At 41.6% G+C, this 22369-nt stretch overlaps 2 protein-coding genes across 4 annotated transcripts in view; both read left to right on the top strand.

Moving 5' to 3' along the window:
* Positions 1–22369, top strand: part of LOC130539368 (uncharacterized) — a 123613-nt gene that overhangs the window by 12212 nt on the left and 89032 nt on the right. The gene's annotated exons all lie outside the window — the stretch shown is intronic.
* On the top strand, positions 11386–20382 carry si:dkeyp-68b7.12 (uncharacterized). 3 transcript variants are annotated; one of them, XM_057057650.1, is made up of 14 exons: positions 11386–11488; positions 12022–12330; positions 13003–13105; positions 13221–13365; positions 13524–13606; positions 13676–13783; positions 14013–14131; positions 14307–14436; positions 15172–15269; positions 15359–15430; positions 16735–17418; positions 17680–17861; positions 17955–18511; positions 18708–20382. In XM_057057650.1, exons 2-14 carry the CDS (start codon positions 12243–12245, stop codon positions 19939–19941), a joined length of 3603 nt encoding a protein of 1200 aa, XP_056913630.1. In that variant the 5' UTR covers positions 11386–11488; positions 12022–12242; the 3' UTR covers positions 19942–20382. The 3 variants fall into 3 exon arrangements, with proteins under 3 accessions (XP_056913630.1, XP_056913631.1, XP_056913629.1); XM_057057651.1 differs by having other exon boundaries at positions 14262–14436; positions 17740–17861; XM_057057649.1 differs by having other exon boundaries at positions 14262–14436.

Raw genomic sequence — 22369 nt, 5'->3', positions numbered from 1 at the left:
TTGTTTCTTACTGTTGATATCAGGTGACTAGAATGTCTCAAGTGTTCAAAATTTTAAGTAAAGTGAATACAACACACCAAGTGTTCAATATTAAGTGAATACAACACACCAAGTGTTCAATATTAAGTGAATACGGCACCCCGTGCACAATGCAACCAACGAACGATAGAAGAGACAGGAAGTGACGCAATACTCACGCAATCACGCAAATGATTGTTGGCGCTTTACTTTCGTGTTGCATGAAACGGAGTCGGCCGCTGAGCGGGGAAAAATCTTTTGCGACGGGAAACAGTTGGTGGTGCACCGTGGGCCTTTGGTTCAGACTACGCTCGGTGCAAACCGTCACCAAGGCACTCTGGCTAGCCCCCTACTTGGTTGTTGCCAAGGGGCAGTGAGCTGAAGCAATGGATATCTCCACAGCAGCCACCTTGTCCTGGCTAACTGATGCAATTTCAAACTCCAAACTACACAACCGTGCCTCAAGTTCACCAAGTCTAGGCACCAAAGCCATGAATATGCTACACTTTATACACCTATTGCATCACTAAAGGAGACAGAACATTAGCTAAACATTTCAATCACTGAGCAAAGGTTAATGTTTTACCTGGTAAATTAGTGCGCAATCAGCGGATCAAAATATTCTGCTGGAAAATACTGTATTTTTGTGAGCAAAGGTACTTGAGCTACAAAGCAACTTAGTGTGGTCTCTCTCTCTCTCTCACTCTCATAAACTGCCTTACGTTTTCTCCGGCTTATCCGGGAAAGGGTTCATTGTGTCGAAACATGATACCCATATGATAACTATGGCGCCATCTGCTGGGAAACCTTTGAAATGAAATTCGAATGGAATAATAAAGGTGGGAGTTGAAGACCAGCCTGACGGGTTCCTCCATCCGTTCCCAACAGACCCTCACTAAGAGTTTGGGCCTGCCAGGTCCGCGTGGTGACCAGGTCCTCCGTGAACCATCACCTTATCGCGGTGGAGGAGTTTGCGTACCCTAATGAGCCTGGGAGCTATGCTGTCCGGGGCAGTTTGCCCCTGGTAGGGTCTCCCAAGGCAGATTGGTCCTAGGTGAAGGGTCATACAAAGAATGGTTCAGAAGACCCAGCATGGAACAAAAAAGGGAGAAGCCGCGTACCCGGCCCGGAGGGTTACTGGGGCCCCACCCTGGAGCCAGGCCTGGGGCTGGGGCTCGATCATGAGGGCCTGGTGGCTGGGCCTCCATCCATGGGGCATGGCCGGGCCCAACCCTAACCTGCTATGTGGGCACTCCCATCCCCAGTGGACCCACCACCCGCAGAACGAGCATGAAGGGTCCGGTGCATTGTGGATTGGGCGGTGGACCAAGGCGGGGGCCTTGGTGGTCTGATCCTCGGTTATGGAAATTGGCTTTCTCATAAACTGATCTTAATTGAATATGTTTGTTAGATCCATTATATTAAAGTTATCTCTTATTTGCTTTTACCTTGTTATATTCTTTATTCTTGTTATATTGTTTCTCATTACTTAATGTTTCTTATTATTTGCTAATGCTTAATGTTCATGATGCTTGATGTGTCAACTCGAACTTCTCTGGTCAAGGGCGACAGAAATGCAGCTGCTGTGGAGAAGTGGCATTGACTGGAGACAGAGCTGCAGGGCATGACCCAGGAGGTGTTCTTTTAATCTGTCTGATATGGAAGAATGTGCTGTGTGCGAGCTAAACTAATCAAATCAGTGAAGACCTACGTATAATCTCACCATTATGATTTACAGTCTTTTGCTTTGTATGGGACCTGCTATCTTGTGTTTTCCCCCTCCCTTAGGCACATTTGAATTCTGTGTAACTAGGAACCTCCTAATTTCAATAAAAGAAGGATGGCGGAAGTTGTGCGTCAGAACGTGTTGGAGATCTGTAACTGAGCACATCTCCCCGTTCTCCTTGCAAGTAAAATTCAAAACTGTTGTCTTTGCCTCATTTGTTTTTCTCGTGTTTCAGGTCGTTTGAACCTAACAATGTTGCATTGAAAAAAAGTTGAAAAGTTGAAAAAAAAGCCCAAAAGTGAGAAAGTTTACGCTGATCCTTTAGAGCGTACTAAATATGGTGTAAAAGCATGCTTAATCACCAAGCCAAAATTAGGTCAGGCCCTCTTAGTCACAAGTTCATTCTGCTTTTGACATTTGTGTGGGAGAGGTTGTGTTTTTAAAAAAGAAATCGTGTATATACATGCATACACTTCCATGTGATCTTCCATACATATGCACAATATTATTTACAATGCCATCTTTGTTTGAAAAGAGTGGATCATGTCTTCTGTCATGAGTCATCTCTTTTGACTCATGTCTAAGGTGGAATTCAGATGGCTCATTGGTCAATCGGTGTCTGAAGGTAATAGACCCTTACGGAGAAAAGCTGTGATAGTGCCAACTATTCAAGGTCTATTACAGAGAAAAGCTGTGATAGTGCCAACTATTCAAGTGGCACTGTTTGACCTCCTCCAAGTAAGAGAGGGGGGCAAGCTTGAGCTGTCATATCCAGTGCAGGCCCTGAGGACATATAGACTGAAGATTTGTAAGCAGAATTCCTTTTGACTTTTCTGGCCTATGCCATTCAGTGCTTAAAGCAGAATCTTCATGCTCTCATGAGAATTGTCTGTAGGAAATGATTCTGGAGAGGCACTGGAAGATATATTGTTGGGGTCCAGGGTTCCGGGTGGTTTTTCCTGCAGGGGGTGTGGAGGAGTCAATTGGAAACAGCTTGCGCTGCAGGCAGGCAGGCCCGCCTGTCGGCAATCTCCATTAGGCCACGCATTTAAGGACGGAGCGCCTGTCTATCAGGGTTGGAGTGTTTTGGTGTCTTCGCTGCTTGTTTGAGGTCTCCATGCTGTCCTGCTGGACTTGTGTATGCACAGAACCAAACTCCTGTGTTGGCTCTGCTCTGGAGCTCTCAGTGCTCCCAGGAAGACCAGATGAGTGTTTCCTGCGGTCCAGGAGGACTGCCAGTTTGATTTTTTTTTTTTTTTTTTTTAAAAAAACCCTGTTTTTTGGACTTTTTATCACTGCGTTCTTGCCTGCTTTCGGGTCCTGTAACAACCCAACCCTAATATATATTCTCCTTTGGGTCATCCAGAGTGCACAAGTGACATTGTTGGTATACATACTCGAACTGTGCATGCACGAAGGGGAATATTCAGTACTTAAAGCACTGCCTCTGGTTGTCACACAGAATTCATAGAACTGTGTTTTTCATTTGTTGCTTTTTGTTGTGTTGTCACAAAAATGGATCAATCTATGAAATGAAACTAGATACAGTATATATTTCAATAATTTCTTTTGCAGGTTTGAGTGTGTGTCCATGAAGGTCAGCTTGATGCTCTGACAGAGGTTGGAAAACACAAAAACACAAGTTCACCTCTTGCCACTAGACCAGGGGTGGCCAACCAATCAGAGCCTAAGATCCACATTTTTTACTGTGTTATCGCAAAGAGCCACATCATACACATGGGCACACATGAACATCACCTCATCCCTTCCTCACACACACACAGACCTCTGCTTAGCCAGATTTATTGTAAATGTCACACACCAACATGATAATTACAGAATTTGACTTCTACAGACCACGGGCCAGTCATTTTCAGTGCACTGTCTCACACACACAAACTCTCAATTCAACTCAAGACCACAAACAAAAATATAATAATTAAAAAAAAATGTTTTTCTCTTACTATGCATGTTGCTTAGTGGGACTTCTGGCATTCCTTGCTTTGAACAATCCTCTTCAAATCTGGCTTGTATTCACTTGTTGCCAGGCAGTCAGAACAGATCGATGCTTTGATTTCACGCGTTTCGGGATAGAAAACACAGACTCGCAGACGTATGTTGACCCAAATATTGACAGTATCTTAAGCGCAGCCCGTTTGACATTGGGGTATTTTTCCATTGGCACACTTTTCCAGATCTCAATGGCCCCTTCCCTTAAAGCAGGTTTCAGTTGGTCCTCCTCACAAAGATCGATCATCTCCAACTCAGCTGCAGCCTCATCTGTGACTAGCGGGGCTTTTAAACAGTGCGTCTCCACATTAAAAGGGGCAACGAGGAATGCAATCTGTGGCCTTTTCAATTGTAGATCACGGAACCGAGTCACGAAGCTTTCGTGCATTTTTTCCCTGCCATTTTGAAGGTGAACTTGACACTAATTGTTTACTCAAAAGACCTTGTCCCTACTGAGAAACTTTGCGGTATTTTCATCTAACGCGCATGCGCTTTTGCCAAAAGTACCGTATTAAACTCAAGCAAAGCGAACACGCATATTAAAAAAAAACACAAACCCAAACTTCGATATGAACGTTAGAGCCGCATGTGGCTCGGGAGCCGCGGGTTGGCCAGGCCTGCACTAGACAATAGCTGACTATAGCCAGATTTGCTTTGTTTGTTGCTTTAATTGTGTTTTCTCTTGTTACGTGTGATGAGGTTCTGTTTATCAGTAATATTGGAGACAATGAAAGCAGAATGCAATACTTTTGCATGTAAGTGAATAAAATCTCACCAGAATGGGGATTAATTTCAGTAATTAAATTCAAAAATTCCAAATCATACAAGTTAATTACACACAGACTGACGGGTGCAGTTTGGACCCAAATGCAGCACTCTGGAAAGCTGGACCGTAGTAATGACTTTTATTAACACACGGGCAAACAGGAACTCAGGCAGACAAGGAAACACAGGAAATAGTCCGTTCTTCAGGCTCTGGGCCCGCACAAAGTCTATGGGTTGCAGGCTCGGGGAGTGGGACGAGCAGCAGCGAAGTCGGGGCCGGGCGGAGAAGTCTAAACCAGGTGAGCAGACAGGAACCAGAGACGCTGAGGCAGAAGTCGTAGTCGGGGGCAGAAAGCAGGTAGGTTGTCCGGGGAACAGGCAAGGCAGGCAGAACGAAGACAGGCAGGGTCGGTAACGGGTAATCCGGCAGGGAAACAACACTGGGAAGTCTCGCATGAAAGCAGAAGAACAATCTGGCACTGAGTGAGTGTGAGGCTGGAGAATATATACACTGGTAGGTGAGCTGATTGATGAGTGAGGGCAGGTGTGTGATCAGTGACTGAGAGCAGGTGTGTGATCAGTGACTGAAAGCAGGTGTGGTGATCAGTGACTGAAAGCAGGTGTGGTGATAGCAGGGCAGTGGAAAAGTACTGGGACAGGAGGGAACTGGGGAAAAGGGGCTGTGACACAGACTGATGTATTTTAAGTGTTTATTTCTTCTGGTTTACAGTCAAAGAAAAGACGTTGTCTCGGAAACTCAATATTAGAATGTTAATTTAATCTAACAAACAAAAACAGGTCTACCGAAATTAAATGTTCAATTAAAAAGTATGACAGTACACAGCAGTTAATACTTAGTTGGAGCTCTTTTGTAGGTATTACTGTAGCCATATGGCATGACATGGAAACTGTCAGGCTGTTGTGCTGCTAAGATAAAGAGGAAGCACCTCAGCAGTGAATCTACAGGGTTTAGGACAGGACAGTTTTCTGGCCCAGCTTCTGACATTGTTTCTGGTTCAAGAGTAGCTTGACACCAGAACTGTGACAGTTGTATTCCATTTCCTGGATATGTCTGTGTGTGATGGTTCTTGAAGCTCTGACTACAGCTGCAGTCCACTCCCTGTGAATCATCCCCATATTCTTCTTTTTCGCAATCCTCTCCCAGGGCCTGACCCCCAACAAGCAACAGTGGCAAGGAAAAACTCCCCTTTAACAGGAAGAAACCTTGAGCAGGAACAGGCTCATACAGGGGGACCCTCCTGCTGATGGCCGGCTAGGTAGAGAGAGAGAGGAGAAGGGGGAGGAGGACACGTAAAAGAGAGTATAGATAGAGAACATAGAAATACATTATATTAATTAAAATAAACTGCCGGTGGAGTTGAGTTGGCAAAAGCAAATTCCTTGTGAGTATGAGCGATAAAGCCATTGTTGATCTAATTCTGATAGATGAACCCGAAGATGTATCCATCATTCCCAAATATTGTAAAGTGCCTTGATGAAATTCTGGCTTGTCTTAAAGTTGAAGAGATGGAGCATGGGTTGCCAAGCTGAGTGGGGATGATGATGATAAACCATTCCCAACGGTAAAACCACAGCAAAGAAACGTGATGCAGTGATGCAATGATGCAATGATTCATCTTTAAATAACATTAATAACATCAGTGTTACGATTTGTACCCAAAACACAAGGCGGGACCCGAGAATGCAGACAGGTGAGAGCTTGTTTTTTGAGTGGTTTTATTAGGTTTTTAAACCAGTTTTATGTCTTCTTGATTTTCTTGCCCCATCCATTGCTCTTTAAGGTATGTCTAGTTATTATTTGAATTCATGATATTTTAATTTCTGAGTTTCAATCAGGACCTGATTGTGAATGTTATTTATAAAATTTCACCAAATATGGGAAATTTAAAGGTTCAGGCCAAACACAACGGTATCTGCCAGTTTTAGATAGTAGAAATGATCATTAAAATTAGGTGGTTTCTTAGGTCATTATACACCATCACTGTAAGTAAAGAAGGGGTGGGGTGAGTCCTTAAAATGTATGAGCCTAACAGGGAGGAAGTTCAACACACACACACACGCACACACGCACACACATGCACACACGCACAGTCAGTTTCATCACATACTGCAATAATCTTTGCATCACAGTGACACCATGTTAGTGTTGCATAGGTATATTGCATTACATGTGGCTACATATGTACACATGCACAAGACACACACAGACTGAGGAGGAACTATGCTACTGTTAGATGTTTTTGAATTTTTTTGTATTTGTGGTACTATCCGCTTTCACTCTAAATTGAGAAATGCTCAACTCTAAATTGAATTTTTATGTCTTTGTTCCAGCTGACAAAATGCAGGGCTTCAAGCACGTATACTCGATCAGTCTCCAGGTTGACAAAACTTCTCAGAAATCACCATGGCCTAGGAGAAATATCAATATCCAAGACCCCTACTATCACCCCCCCCCCCCCCCCCCCCCCCCCCCCCCCCCCGTACTTCTCAACTGGTCTCTAAAACCCACAAGATCAACCCATTCCCTGCCCAAGAGGACCTGTGTGGAGGAAAGATTACCGTATTTTTGCAACCATAAGGCGCACTGTGCTATATCTGTATTTAAAACATACATAAGACACACCGTATTATTAGGCGCATGCTAAAACATACAGTAAAAAATGACAACGGAAGTAAAACAGTGAGTTTTGACACATTTATTGAACAAAATATTAATTCTTCCGCCACAAAACCATCAAAGTTTTCATCTCCTGTATCTGAATTAAACAGCTGCGCTATTTCGATGTCCAACACCCCGAATTCCTTTTCTTCATCATCTGAATCAGACTCACCGACTGGTTCTGCTTCAGCATTGATGCCGGCTTTTGTGAAAGCTCTTACAATACATGAAGACGGTATCATAGCCCATGCGTCTACAATCCACCCGCATATGGTGGCATAACTTGCCCGCCGCTGCCTCATAGTCTTTGTGAAGGAGTGTTCGCCTTCTGTCATCCAGCACTCCGAGAACCACTGTGAATGACGACTTTTCGTGCCTCGTTGTGCGTATCGCCACCGTGCTGGTCCCTTTTTCTCCACTTTGTGGGTCAAAGGGATGTTAAAAGTCAGAGGGATCTCATCCATGTTGGTGATGTGGCTGGGCGCGGTTATCTTGTAGGTGCAGTAGGTGCGGAAGATGGCCACCCTCTCCTGGTAATCCGCGGGCAGCCGCTGCGCAAGAGTTGTCCTTATGCGTATGGAGAGATGCTGCCTCCTCATAAAGCGAAAACACCATTTTCAGCCGCATGTTCGATGGCCTGCAGTTTAAAGTAAGACTCATACACGTGACGCTTGACCAGCGACATTTTAGGGGGTATCGATTTTTGAGAAAGAAAGTGTTTTAGGTGCTCCTTATATTCGTGAAAATACGGTAAGTATTTTGACACACCCAGCAAGTCCATCTTCTTGCTGGTGTTTGACCTGCACTTACCTCCAGGGAGCATATTCAGTAACCAAGAAAGCTCTCATGGAACCCAACAGGAGCCATCTGTTTACCGGCAGCAGCTGCCAGGCAGAAGGTGTCACTGTTTACCTGTTTCACCTCAGCTACCACTCTTTAAGATCTTTAGCCCAGATAGCTTCAGCAATAGTGCCTCTGAGACCTTTAGCTCATTTCAGCCCTCCACACCGCCAGGTGAGTCTTTATTCTTAGGAAAAATAATGTACAACAAAGTTAGGTATGGTATGTCATTAGGTATGTTGATTCTTGTAAAATATGTCAAAAAACCTATTTGGAAAAGAGTTTGAAAATATAGTACATTTTTATAGTGTAGGATAACAAATATAAATAAAATTGACCAAAAGTATCTCCTTCATAGTTCTCTGCAATTGGAAATGATATTTAAATGGCAACTATGCAAGTATTGTTCCATAAATAGGCTAAAAATTATACATTGCCAGTTTTGTACTTATTGACTGGTTTCTTCATCCAACCAATGAGCATTACTGCTGTTGCTGTGCATTTTGTTACTCTTATGTTACTGTCTACTTTTGCAAACCACTCTCTGTCCAGTCTCCTTGAACAGGGAAGTCCATTTCTGACTCAGGAAACAATGCCCAGGAAAACCCAGCATTGAGTTACTGGATGAAGAACAGTTGTCCTTGCGCATATGGAGAGATACCCCCTCCTCATAAAGTGAAAACATTTTAGGGGATCCTTACGCGTAGGTGTGCCGCTAATCGATTGGCGGAGCGTTTACTGTAGTGCACCCACCAAAGGTGCATAGCAGATTTTGGAACTCAGTCCACACACAAGGCGCACCATATTATAAGGCGCACCATCGATTTTTGAAAAAATCTCAGTGTTTTAGGTGTGCCTTATAGTAGTGAAAATACGGTACCTTAATAAATTACAAATATCTATCTATCTATCTATCTATCTATCTATCTATCTATCTATCTATCTATCTATCTATATCTATCTATCTATCTATCTATCTATCTATATATATATATATATATATATATATATATATAAAATCAATATTGTTTAATTTTTCCTTTCATAAACATAGCCTACAGCGACATGTTCTATAGATTAGACCTACAAATCAAGATACTTAATTAAGTTTTCCTCTAATTCACAGTGGAAATCTGAACTTAGCTGACTTGTTAAATGAGTGGCTTTCCCATACAAGTTGAATTATTTCTGCTTTTCTATTCAACTAATGTTTGGGTGGTGTTTTACAACATAAATTATGTTGTTCTGTGTCACATCTGTATTTTATTGAAAATGTTTGTGTTTCCTGCTCTGATAAAGACAGTTATTTTTCTTCCTGCTCAATAACAAAACTGTGTCTGTCTCACTTTAATTTTTCAGGACATACAGCCCTTGGATCTATAGGGAATGAGAGGACTGAAGGTGTTTTCACAAGTAGTACTTATATGTAGAGCAGTATAAAAAAGTGATATTGTTTAATATCCAAGTGCTACAGAATAATGGCACTTGTAAGTTTCATTATACTATTAAGTGGGTAGGGAACCTTCTTACATCACAAAGAAAGTGGTATTGGTGAAAGAGCCACACTTGTGAAGTCAATCAATCAATCAACCAATCAATCAATCAATCAATCAATCAACCAATCAATCAATTTATATTTATATAATGTCTTTTACAATCAAATGAACTTGAGCCATGTTTTGGTCTAGGATTAATTAATAACTTGAAATGATAGATTGCTGTCACTCCCACTCCTTGACCAGTAACACCAGGAATATGATAATTAAGATGGGTAGGAGGAGTAGATTCATTTAAGCCACATGTGTCAAACTCGAGGGCCACGATCCTGCCGGGTTTTCTTTCCTACCAGGCTGAAAATGCATTCAGGGGGATCAATTGCCATTCATTCTGGTTTACCCCCCATGTCAACAACAAAGCTCTTAGAAACCTGCTCCAAAATGGATTAATACATATCCAGATAATGGCAGGTCCTTGAGAGTGTAGCTGTGGAGACCGCAGTGATGAGATGTTGTCACCATGACAACAGCATTGGCAAAATGACTGTCCCTAGCCTGATGAACACCTGTCAACCAGTTTGCTGCTGTATCCTGTAGACACTCCCTTGGAACACAAAGCAGCTGACCATAGAACAACTGAGCAGAGGAGGCTTGCAGGTCCTCCTTGGGGGCCGAACGAAGACTGAGCAGAACCCATGGAAGGCAGTTAACCCAGGTGACATCACTTATACATGCAAAGGATGTATAAGGTGGGCAGAATGGGCAATAAAACGGTTGTAAACATACCCAAAAAACCCTGAAGCAACTTTTTGGTGTCGGAGCAACACCTCCTTGGCAGGAAGTGGGGTGTTGACTCCTTGTGAAGTCAAATGGTGCTCCAGGAAGGTGATAAGGTCCAGCCAAACTGACAAACTCAGATTACGGTAATAAGCCCATGCTCACTCAGTCTGACAAACAGCTGTTGGAGATGCGTGAGGTACTTCTCTGCTGGCGTGTATTGTTTACAATTCTAAAGTAATTGGGGGTCTTTTTTTTTATAGTCATTAGTGATATTAGTGCCATCTGCTGGGCGTAAGTAAAGCAGTACCACGCCATCCTTTTGTTCTTTCGGCCTCCGTGCCCCCCGGGGACATTTGAAAACCACTAATGTAGACTATCATTCCATAATACAGCTTTACTTTAGATATGTGAAAGCTGTAAATCAGGAACTTTGCGAGAAAGACCATCACCAAATTTAAACAACCAGGTATAACAATATATGGTGTCATTTCTTTAAAAAAAAAAAAAAAAAAAAAAAAAAAAGCTTTCTTATGCAATTTGCCTGCAATTTGTCTTTTGCCTGCTAGGGAGATGTAGCTGCATGCATGCGCACTGCAGATTTCCTGTCCTATAACTGATGAACATCATGGAAATCGCAAGCACAATTTACATACATATTACTCTCAGTCTCAGTGCAGAGTACTGTGGAGATTAAAAGCAATAAATCAACATGCGAAAAATTATTTAAACAATTATTCATCTTTCAAATTTAAGGTAAATCAATATTTCATGTTAAAAGATTCTGGAAAAAATTCTGTACCGGATATCACATGGTAAAAGTTAAAACCTAATGAAAACAACCAAAAGCAATTATTTAAAGAAAAGGGCAGGAAACAGCTTACATACAAATAACCACACAAACAAATTACAAAAATGTCATCTCTCAACATTGGGCATTCACAAAATTATCCCGAACATAGATTTTTTTTTTAAATCATTGAATTGGAAAGTGCCACTTTAAAAACATATGGCTCTTTACTTTACTTTGACAAATTGTGTGGCAGAAACTGATCTGGACCGCATACAGAATAAATGCGCAAGAGTCAGAGACACTCAGGAAGTCAGCAGGGGAAGTTCAGTGGTTTTTACGTCACAACTTTTATGCTGCTTCTTGTGTGCCGATGCAGAGTGAAGGTAGGAAGATTGTTCACGTTTTTACCTTCTAATTTCTTTTAAAAGCATCTCTGGTTCTGTCTCAAATGTGAGTCCAAAGAAACAGAGTGATGGTGGAGAGAATCAAAACAGTGGCAAGTGCCAGTAAAATGGGAGAGAGTTTGAATGCCAGCTCAATCTTGTACAGTGCTAAACTTCCGCATCAATGAAAAATGGGGGAGCAGGTGCTGGTGGTGGCGTGCAGAGAACCAGTCAGTAATGAAAATGTCCCCTTAGGACCACAGTTCTGAATGGGTCCTCCAGCATACTGCCATTTTGTGGCGTGACTGGAATAAAAGATTCAGAGGTTTGCTTAACAGAATAGGAGAAGTAAAAGGGGAAGGGCGGGGTCTTTAAAAAAAAAAAAAAAAAAATTAAAAATCAAGTGCATAGGTGGAAGTGGAAATCTTTGTATGTAAGCTGTTCATTTGGCATTATTTTATTTTTTTTAGCAGAATTTACTTGCAACATGAAACTGAATCACCTCACATAAATTAGTTATTTCTTTTTTACAGAATGGACAGCGTTGCTTGTTGTGTGCTACCTGCATCCAACAACATGCTCTGAAGTAAAGGAAGCACTGGCAGCAGCAGTCGCATAGTGGTGAAACCTCTGGAATGCACAGTATCTCTGTATCATCCCATTAACAGAGAGGGTCAATTTGAGTCCCAGCCACACAGACCCTCAGACCCCCAGACTTATCTGGATGTGAAGTGGAAAAGCAGACAGGACTAAGATGAGAAGGGTTCGCAAAAAAGGAACAAACAAAGAGAAGGTGTTTGGGTGTGATCTGTTGGAGCACCTGAATGCCTCATCGCAAGAGGGTAAGTGACCCCATGACACAATTAACACTAAAAACTATAATCAAATGGTCACCCAGTGGGTCTCTATTTACAAATTGCAGCATCAGTTGACAAACAATATTTTGAACATTTTTTTCCTCAATATATGTTTGAGAAGGATACAGTGAAATGGCCGACTGGGTGATATTGCCATCATTTGATCATGCTTTGGGTATGATGGAGTGTATTGACTCATAGTATATGTTTGTGAGCCAGCTAGCCCCAAATGCTCACATGGGGCCCTGCAATCAATCAATCAATCAATCAATCAATTGATTGCAATGAGATGGTAATTTATTCAGGTGTGTTCACTGCCTCCAAAAGTAGCTGGGATTGGCTCCAGCACCATCACCAAAAGTTGCTCCTAATCTTTCACATTGCTGCTAAAAGTTGCTATTGGTTTAAGGATTAAAAAAAACGTAATATGTATGAATGACATGGGCTGATTAATTTAAGATGGGTAGGAGGAGTAGATTCGACACAGACATTTAGAACTCATTGAAACACTGTTGAAACACTCTTTAAAACCCTTTATGAAAGTGAAACCTTTGTTTACTATGAATGTCTATGAACTATAAATTAAATGCCGTAGGAAATATACATTATGTGTGTGATATTGTTTGTCAGTAATTTAAGTCACTGTGTTTTATACAGTTCCTCATGTACTGCGAAGCTGCAGTGAGTTTGTGGAGACACACGGAGTTGTCGATGGAATCTACAGGTTGTCTGGTGTATCATCCAACATACAAAAACTAAGGTAAACCGTGGGTTCATCTATGGGCCCTACACTATACATGATCTCTTAATTGATACATATGGTGTATTTTGAGTCATAGTCTGATATTGACTGGTTTATATGACCGATGTTATAGGGCTGACTTTGAGAGTGAAGGGACTCCAGATCTAAACAAGGATGTGTACCTGCAGGATATCCACTCTGTCAGCTCCTTGTGTAAAGCTTATTTCAGAGAGCTGCCCAATCCTCTGCTCACATACCAGCTTTATGACAAGTTTGCTGTAAGTATCATTACTATTTTGACTGATTATCTAGATTCCCAATCAAAATAAAACCCATGAACAGCAATAGAAATTAAGATCGAGGCTATCCATACAAAAGTAGACATACAACAAAATATTAATACTTTAGCGCTACTAGTTTACACATTGTTTTGCAGGATGCTGTGGCCATTCAGCTGGAGGAAGAGAGGTTATTAAAGATTAGACATGTGTTAAAAGAACTCCCAAGTCTTCATTACAGGTACACTCTACTTACATACATGTCAGTGTCTTCATAGAAATCTTTAAATGTTTCCCTTATCGTGATCAGGACTCTGGAGTATCTGATGCACCATCTTTTGAGAATGGCCTCTTATTCTTCAGAGACAAACATGCATGCCAGGAACCTGGCTATCGTTTGGGCTCCCAATTTGCTCAGGTTTGCTCATGTCTTTGTAGTGTTTGAAGTCTAGCTCTGCTGAAGTGATCTATGGTGATATTGTTTGATATTAGCTGTTTATAGATCATTCTTACAATACAGAATTTAAGCATTAAGCTTTCTTCATTTTTCTCCTAAGTCTGATCTTTTTTTCACCTCCCCAGCTTGAGTTTATTTCTTCAGTGTTAAGTTTTTGCTTCTCACACCAAAAATGGTTGTATCTGTTAAGGTCAAAGGACATTGAGGCATCAGGGTTTAATGGTACGGCAGTCTTCAAGGAGGTCCGAGTTCAGTCGATCGTGGTAGAATTCATCCTCACACATGTCCCTCAACTTTTTCCTGAACAAGGTAGCACATATTAACTTTATTTTTAGAAATGAACAACCATTTTACTAAGCAATACCGCAGTGTGTAAGCTGCACGAAACATCACAGTTGCACCTTCACTGTAACTATTGACATTATATGCAAATGCTCAGGTATATCACATCAGAGAAGGACTTCTCTACCCTTCCCATCAACAGAATCCAATCAGGATGAAGATTCTATCAAGTTCCGGCATACTCAGCCTGTTCTTACTTTTGGTAACATTTGTCCTGGTGATGCCCCCCTACCCATCCGACCATACCATGCAATCATTGAAGGCAGTGAGAAGTAAGTAGAGTCTCTTTTTTCTCTCGAATATTTTTAAAAAAATCTGTTACAACAAACAAGTCACTTCTTGCAAAATAGGAATAAATCAATAGTGGAATTTGAGACAATCCTCTAACCGCTAAAATAAAGCAGATTTTAAAGCAACACACAACATGTCAGCCATGTCAGCTCCACAGTCCAGCTGACATTTTATACAACCTAACATGGAAAATGTATTTTTATGAGCCTACTGAATATAGCTAACAAGTCAGCAAACAAACAAAAATTACCCAATAAAAAGCATATTCCTCTAATGATTGGGGCACACGGTACCGTGGCCATATGCGACACAGCCTTTTGAACTGGACAGATCATCTAAGCATCTCAAAGGAGATTTCAGACACTTTAGTTCATCTACACACAAAACTGTATTTATCTTTGATATATATTTTAAAAGAATATGAGCTCTTGGTCCCTGCAAGATACCACCTTGACCATTTAAATAACATAAGTGTTCCTTCCAGCATCAACTGTGTACTTGAAAATGCAGACTCTAAAAAATCATTTAAATAGTTTTCTTACACGTCATTTAACAACCTGTTCTTTACCATAGGGTTCTTGCAATGTGTGGTGTATGGAGTGCTAACATTGTAGAGTCAAACATGTTTTTGTATTTGTTTGTGCCTGTATCGTGTCATATTGTACTGATGATAATGAGTCAAAGAAAGATTTGATTTTTTTCATTTGGCTCCATAGGAGGAAAGGGTCTCTTAAAGGCAGGAAGTGGATGTCAATCTTCAACATTGGAAGTCGATTCCATGACCCACTACGGAGGCAAAAACATTCTGTTAAAGGTATAAGCACATACATGTCACCGATGGTGTGTACCATTTGTGTCATTGTACATTACAGTTACATCTGAAGCACTGTTTCTCACTTTCAGAAAAAGATAGGAATGCTTTAAGACCTGCAAGAAGCATGGATTCTCTGAGCACTCCGTCCTATCCAAATGAAGGTACTTTCATGTATTTCCTAACATCTTAGATTATTTGCAAAGTGTTTATTCAGCCAAAGCTAAATGTTTATGTGGCGGGGTGGAGAGCGGTGAAACGGTGGATGACAACGCCACCTGGGGAATTTCACCCCAGGAATTAACCGGAAACAGGCACGCGCAGATACGGTTCGGTTCCAGAGGCAGAGACAGGATTGAGGGTTAGGCAGTACAATTTTATTAAATACAACTCAACACCGAAATAGCTCGGGCCCCACCGGCAGGTGAAACTCAATTAGGGGAAATAAAACTAAAAACACCCGTGCTACTACAAACAAAACTACACACGAAAGGTGTGGTAAAACGCCCTCCACCAGGGGTTGGGTCCCCGCCGTGGCCCGCAGCACCTGTCCACAAAGAAAAGAGAACAATTAAAACACTGTTAAGAGTCTAAAAATTGAGAGCAATAGCTCCGTGGTCGCCTCGGCGGCACCACTACGTCTCAGCGCCGTCCCTCGAGCGAAGGGGGGCGAGAGAGAGAGAGAGCGCGAGAGCGAACAGGAGAGAGAGTCCCGAAAACGGGACGGAGCCAAAGCAGCAGTGGGTCCAGTACGCGAGGTAGTCCGTGCTGACTGTTTGGTGGCGCCACCACTCCGTGAAGGGTTCCCGCTGGGGCAACGCGACCCACCGACGCCAGCCGGCAGTCAACTGCCCAGGGTAAACTAGCGCGCGTGCCCTCACGGCAAAGCGCTCTAGGTGGAAGGATGGCGGGAGGAAGCACCAACCTTCTTGGCGCTGCCAAACAGCATACTCGCGCTGTGAAACAGTTTGTTGGTCGAACCGCCCAGATAAGCCGCAACCCCGCCGTACCGTCGAAGGGGGAAAAACAACTAAAGTCAGCTGGAGGCAGTGCCTTATATAAACCTTTTCTCCCCACCCACCAATTAAGGCACTACCTCCATAGGACACCTGTTCGGAGGGCAGGCCACGCCCTGCCACATTTATATTGATAAATACATTATAAATTCATTAAAGTTCTGGTTGAAGAGACTATTTTTGTTGTGATTTTATAATGAAATCAGATTTTTTTTTTTAAATAAAGGAATTCTATGAACGTAGCATTTTTCTCGTTTTAAAATTAATGTATGAAAAAATGTAAAGATAAATGGGTTAGAAGTTATAATTCATTATAATAACTGAAAGAAAAAAATAAAAAGGTGTGATATTGTTTTAGATACATGTTAAAATACATAAAAATGTAATAATTTTTGTGGACTGCCTGTGACATACAGATTCAATCATAATTTACACTCATGTGTCTTTATCAGGTTCCAGAGGCACTAGCCAGCATCCTTCAAACAAATCGCCTCCCCTCATGACCCCCTCTAGCCATTCTGGGTTGGATACATTCGCGGGTGCCATAGGTAGGAGTGAGTATGCTGTAACGTACCGTAGAGGTACTGGTGCAGTAAGTGCAGGAAACCAGGGCACCTCCGCAGCACTTGACCTTGAAGGGGTCAAATCTCCAAATCATGAAAGTGTCCAGTCCAAATCCCCAGGAGACTCTGCCAAAATGAGCCGAAGAGCAGCTATGCACATTACAGGGCCCACTCTGGTGACTGTACCCCTTCATATCACCACTAACCTGGCATTTGGGGTGTTGCAAAGAGGGGGTGGTGACAAGATCATCCACTATAGCAGAGATAAGGATGGGAAGGACAAGATTACAGATAAGGAGAAAGGAGATGAGGTGGAAATAAAGGACGAAGAGGGAGATAAAAATGACAAGGAGATTTTAATGGAGAGAACAGAAGATAAAGTTGCCTGTGGTGGCATTGAGATAGAGAGAGATGGAATGAAAGAGAAGCAACATGAAGATTGTGGACATAAGCCAGAGATGATGATGGCTGATGTGTTCAGAGAGATGCGACCCAAAATCCTGTCCTCTGACTTTGAGGAAGCGAGTGTTGTCACTCATGAAATGGACCATGATGAAGACAGTGAATACATGGGTAATTGCATTTACTTATTGCCAATCTACTACCAGACATATCCATCCATCCATCCATCCACCCACCCACCATTTGTGTCCTGTGTGCAAATATGTGTATGACAATATATCAGTATATCACAGTGCTACATTGTATCATATTGCATATATACCCTCATTCATTTGGGAAATATCATCCATCTTTACTTTAGACCATGTAAATTTCTGCTTTTTCTTATGTTACATGCCCTGTTAATTATACTAGTATTGTCTCTATTTACAGTTATGAAATCATCAGATTGTGCTGATTTTGCACATGAAGAAATGTTGTCTAATGTTTCAGACAACCTCAATTCAACTGAAGATGACTTGACACTGTCAGGCTATGTTCAAGATAACTTTGAATTCTTGGACCACATGGACTGCAGCGTCCTGGAGCACATGGAATGTACTGTCCCTTATCAGGTCTGAATCACGTGAGGTTTAAACATTATTTTAGTACTTTTTAAGAAAAAGGGTTTAGTTCTATGAGGCACTTTTCTCTTTATTTCATGTCAGGTACACGAGTTCTCTGTTGAACCTCCTGGTCATTCAGATGATGAGTATGAAGTGATGGAGCAGGGTCAGCCCTCACATCATGTCGATGAGCTCCAGAGGCACACAGAATCAAAGTCACCCAAACAGCTCAGCATTGATGCAAATGGCCGACACATTAAATCACTTAGTTTGCCTTACATGACATCACCTATCCATGGACAGGAGGAGTCTGGCTCTGATGATGATGATGATGATAATGATGTAGATGATTACAACAGTGAGGATGAGGAGAACATGTTTGTCAAAAGCCTCCCATCTTATTTCTTTTCAAAGGAACTATCTGGATGTGAACCAGAAATTGAGAGGCAGGAAAAATATTCTCTTGAAATTCATCCTGTAGATGTAGTACAGATCACAGATGATGAAGGCATTAAGCATTCTCCATGTTTGGAATCAACTACAGATAAGATACAGATAGGCATAAAAGATACTGAAGTAAGTGACAGATGGGAGGAAAATAAGTGGTCAAGAACAGAAGATAAAGCTAAAAATCCCCAGGAACAAAGCAAGACACAAAGGTGATTCTTATTTCCTTCATTAGAAATCTTTGAAAACTGTTCTTTTTGTTCCATTCATCATCCACACTAGGCAAAACCTTTATTGCTACAGATTAACTTTTTAAAATTCTGTCTTTATTTTGAAAATATATATAGTGTTGTTTTCAGCTTTGAAATAATCCAAATCATATCTTTAAAATGTGTTTATCCCCTGCAGCACAGTAGCACGGAAGATAAACAGCATCATGGAAGATCCTCGAAGCAGCAACAACAACAATGAGCAACCACTCAACCCAGAGGAATCAACATACTGGTGCAGTATGTATCCCTTGTCAACTGATGGAGAATCAAGTGTCATGGCTGACACAACAGTAAACAAGCAAACAGAAATAGATAATTTCTCTTACAGTGATTATGCAGAGAATTTCCACTCAGAAACTGTGGAGGTTTTATTTATGGAGTCTAAAGACTTTTCTGAAAGTTCACTAGAACCAACTGATAAAGAGGACAGAGATCATGTAAAAGAAATCAATAGATACAAAGATACAGACGATACAATTCAAGACATTGTACCGAATATAAGACCAAATGATGAAAGAATGTACAACCTAGTTTCTAAAGAAAAGATGGAGGTAAGCAGCAAAGAGAACAGTGATATTTTGGATGATCATGTGGATGTTACATGCGAAATTACAAAAGGAGATGGAAGTATGCAGATTGAGATTAAATCTGCAGAACAAAGTGATGTTGCAAAAATGGGAGTGAAGACAGTAAATGTGGAGTTTAATGACGGAGAGACAAGTGAAAGAGAAGTTAGAATAGAAACAGTAAAGGAATCAAGACCTGCCAAAAAGCTTGCAGATTGTGAAATTCAGCTAGAAATTGAGAAAGGGACAATTTTAGAAAAGACAGAGGTCCTAGAGACAAATAAATGGAAAGGTGCCCTTATTGAAAAAAGATGTCAAGACAGAAGGGAGGTATTTTCTGCAGACAATGAAACAAGTGAAAGCGACAGCAGCCCGAATGCAGTGGGAAGAATGGTGGTAATCTCCAAACATCCCAAAATTCATCAAGTAAAAGCAGTACCGGTTGTGCCTCCGAAGCCACAGCACTGCAGAATCACTGCCTTGAACCTCCGCCAACAGCAGCAGCAGGAACAGCACAGAGACAGACTAGACTCTGACATAGGGAAGGAAGCCATGATGAAGGCTGTGATGCAGCAAGATGACATCTGTGAAGGAGAACATGAGAAAGACAGAGACAATGGGGGCAGAGAGAAAGAGAAGCCAAAACTCAGTGGAGGTGAAAGAGAGGGGGGGAAAGATGTGAGTAGGAACAGTCCACTCAGCATGTATTTTGATGAGGCTGTTGCTATAGCAACAATGAGACGTGAAAAAGAGAAAGAGTGTGAAAAGGAAAGGCAGAGGGAATGGGGAAATGAAATGCAGTGAATTTGGTTGTTAAATATGTGAAGCATTAAATGGTATAATATTTTCCCAAAACTGACTGTATAAAAATTCTCAGATACTTAATGCATTTTTACTTTTTATTAGATAGCTATTTGCTGTTAGATTAAAAAAAACCTTGTGAGATAATCTGAATTTATTGTTATAGACTCACTTTTCTAATTCCCATATAAACAAAACAAAACTTCAATGAATACAGATTTGTGTTTAAATGTTAGGGTGAAACTAATTATAGTCATTAATATGAACTGTTAAATTTAAAAATAATTATAATCATTAATATGAACTGTTTTATAGCATTCATTAAATACTTAAGACATAGATTTGTATAAATAATACATTTTATTATTGGTTATACTGTAAATACCTTGGAACAAATATAATGAATGAGCCTATAACTGTGAATAAAAGATGTTTTGCAACTTCTTTCATATACTGTATTATCGATCTTTACGCTTGTCCCTTGAATAATCTATATATGATGTATCAATACAATTTATTATCTCAAATCATTAAAAAGATGCTGGTGACTCAATCCCCTGCAGAGGACAGGTGGACAGATGGAGAATCCTCCCATATGGACTTGGTCCTGTCTATGATGTTTACTCCTCTTTGTTCGTGGTTCTGGGTTTATGATTAGAGTTCTAGGTTTCTGTAAACTGTCTAGAGACAATCTTGGTTGTAACTGAACTGAATTATTTTATATCTGTCTCTCAGCAAAATCTGTTTACTATAAGCTATGTTGTGTTTTACTGTAAATGAAAGATTTTTTTTTCGATTTTTGCAAAAATACTTTATTCACAATCTACACAGGGACACAATCGCCCTGCCTAGAGACACAAATTTGACAATAGATAGATAAATATAAATAAACCGGAGTACAATTATCCCACAAGGGGGTGTGAAAAGTGCAAATCTTCTGTAGCAGTGCATAGTACATCCTTGTGACGCCATATATTGTGGAATTGGCCGAGATCGTTTATTTTCTAAAAACCAAACTCCAACCTCAGCCTACACCGGACATTGCAACGCCACACAGAGGTGGCCTCGCTATCTCCGTTTTTTGGTATTTTGTTATTTCTGGAGATGTATATTGCCATCTTGGCTTCTCCACAAATAAAATTTAGGAGCTGCCACTTGTTCCGAGCAGCTTTATTATACCCTGCACCAAAAATAAATGTTTTAATCAAAAAAGTTTTGTTAAAACCATTAAAAACACCTTTTACGACATTAAAAAGCACAGTGAGCCTCTCACACTCACTGTATGCATGAAATGCAGTCTCTCGCCCGGAGCAGAACGGGCACTGGTCCGACACAGCAGTATTCATTCTAGAGAGAAGAGCGTTCGGTGCAACGTAATGTGAGATCCTCCACTGGAGGTCCCCGGTCCTCTTCTTCAGGGGCGGCTTGTAGAGAACCCTCCAGCAGGGGCGGGCTCCATCCCCTCCCAGCCGATCAGCCCACACGCTGGTGCGCCTGTTTGACAGTTCTCTCCTGTTTAGTACCCTCACGCAGTTGTAGTACAGGGTCTTCTTATCGACTGCTAGTAGGGAGAAAATCTTTGATGGGCTGAGGAGAGGACCGTCCAGATTCCCGAGACGGGCGGCCAGCCTGATTTCTGGGAAGGGGTCGTCGCTGTCAGGTTCGGTCCCCTGGCTGTAGTCCACAAGGAGAAACAGGCTCTCGCTCTGAGGTCTGAGGTCCGACACAGTGCTGCCGTCAGTCTCGGCGTGGCTTCGGCCGAGATGTCCAGCCTGGCTCCGTCCAGACAATACAGAGAGTCAGAGCTTTTTCTTTTTTCAACTTAAAAAAGGGCCCATGCTTTAACAACACTTTGTTTAAAAAAATAGGTAGACCATTTAATTTAGCAAATTTAAAGTCAGTTAAGAACAGAGCGTCATCCAGCCCCAAGTTACTCACCTGTCTGAAGACACACCTGGCTACATCTCTCCACATTAGGTCCACTGGCCCTGTTAAAAACCTCTGTACAAACTGGATTCTAAAAGTGGCGGTCCTGCTGGCCAGGTGGATGAGGCCCCATCCTCCCTCCTCTCTAGGCAGGTACAGCACCCCCTGCTGGACCCAATGCTTGCCGTTCCAGAAGAAAGCCAGAACTCTTGTCTGAACTTGTGCTAACAAACCTGAGAGGGGCTCCATTCAATTGAGCCGGTGCCAAAGCACAGAGGCCACCAGGTTGTTGAGGACAAGAGTTCTGCCTCTGTACGACATGCGGGGGAGAAGCCACTTCCATTTTTGAATTTTCCCTTCTACTTTTTCTAATGTGTTTCTTTCGGTTTCATCATTTCCAAGAAAAACACCCAGGTACTTTAGGCCTGTCCCTCCACCAGGCAAGGTCCTTGATTCATTAAGTTGATTCATTAAAGCTAACATACTCCTCCTCCTGAAGCCAGGT

Source organism: Takifugu flavidus, chromosome 15 (genome assembly GCF_003711565.1).
Source record: "Takifugu flavidus isolate HTHZ2018 chromosome 15, ASM371156v2, whole genome shotgun sequence".
In the NCBI taxonomy this organism is placed as follows: Eukaryota; Metazoa; Chordata; class Actinopteri; order Tetraodontiformes; family Tetraodontidae; genus Takifugu; species Takifugu flavidus.
Note: the sequence above shows the minus strand (reverse complement) of the source record. Positions and strands in the feature narration are given on the sequence as shown.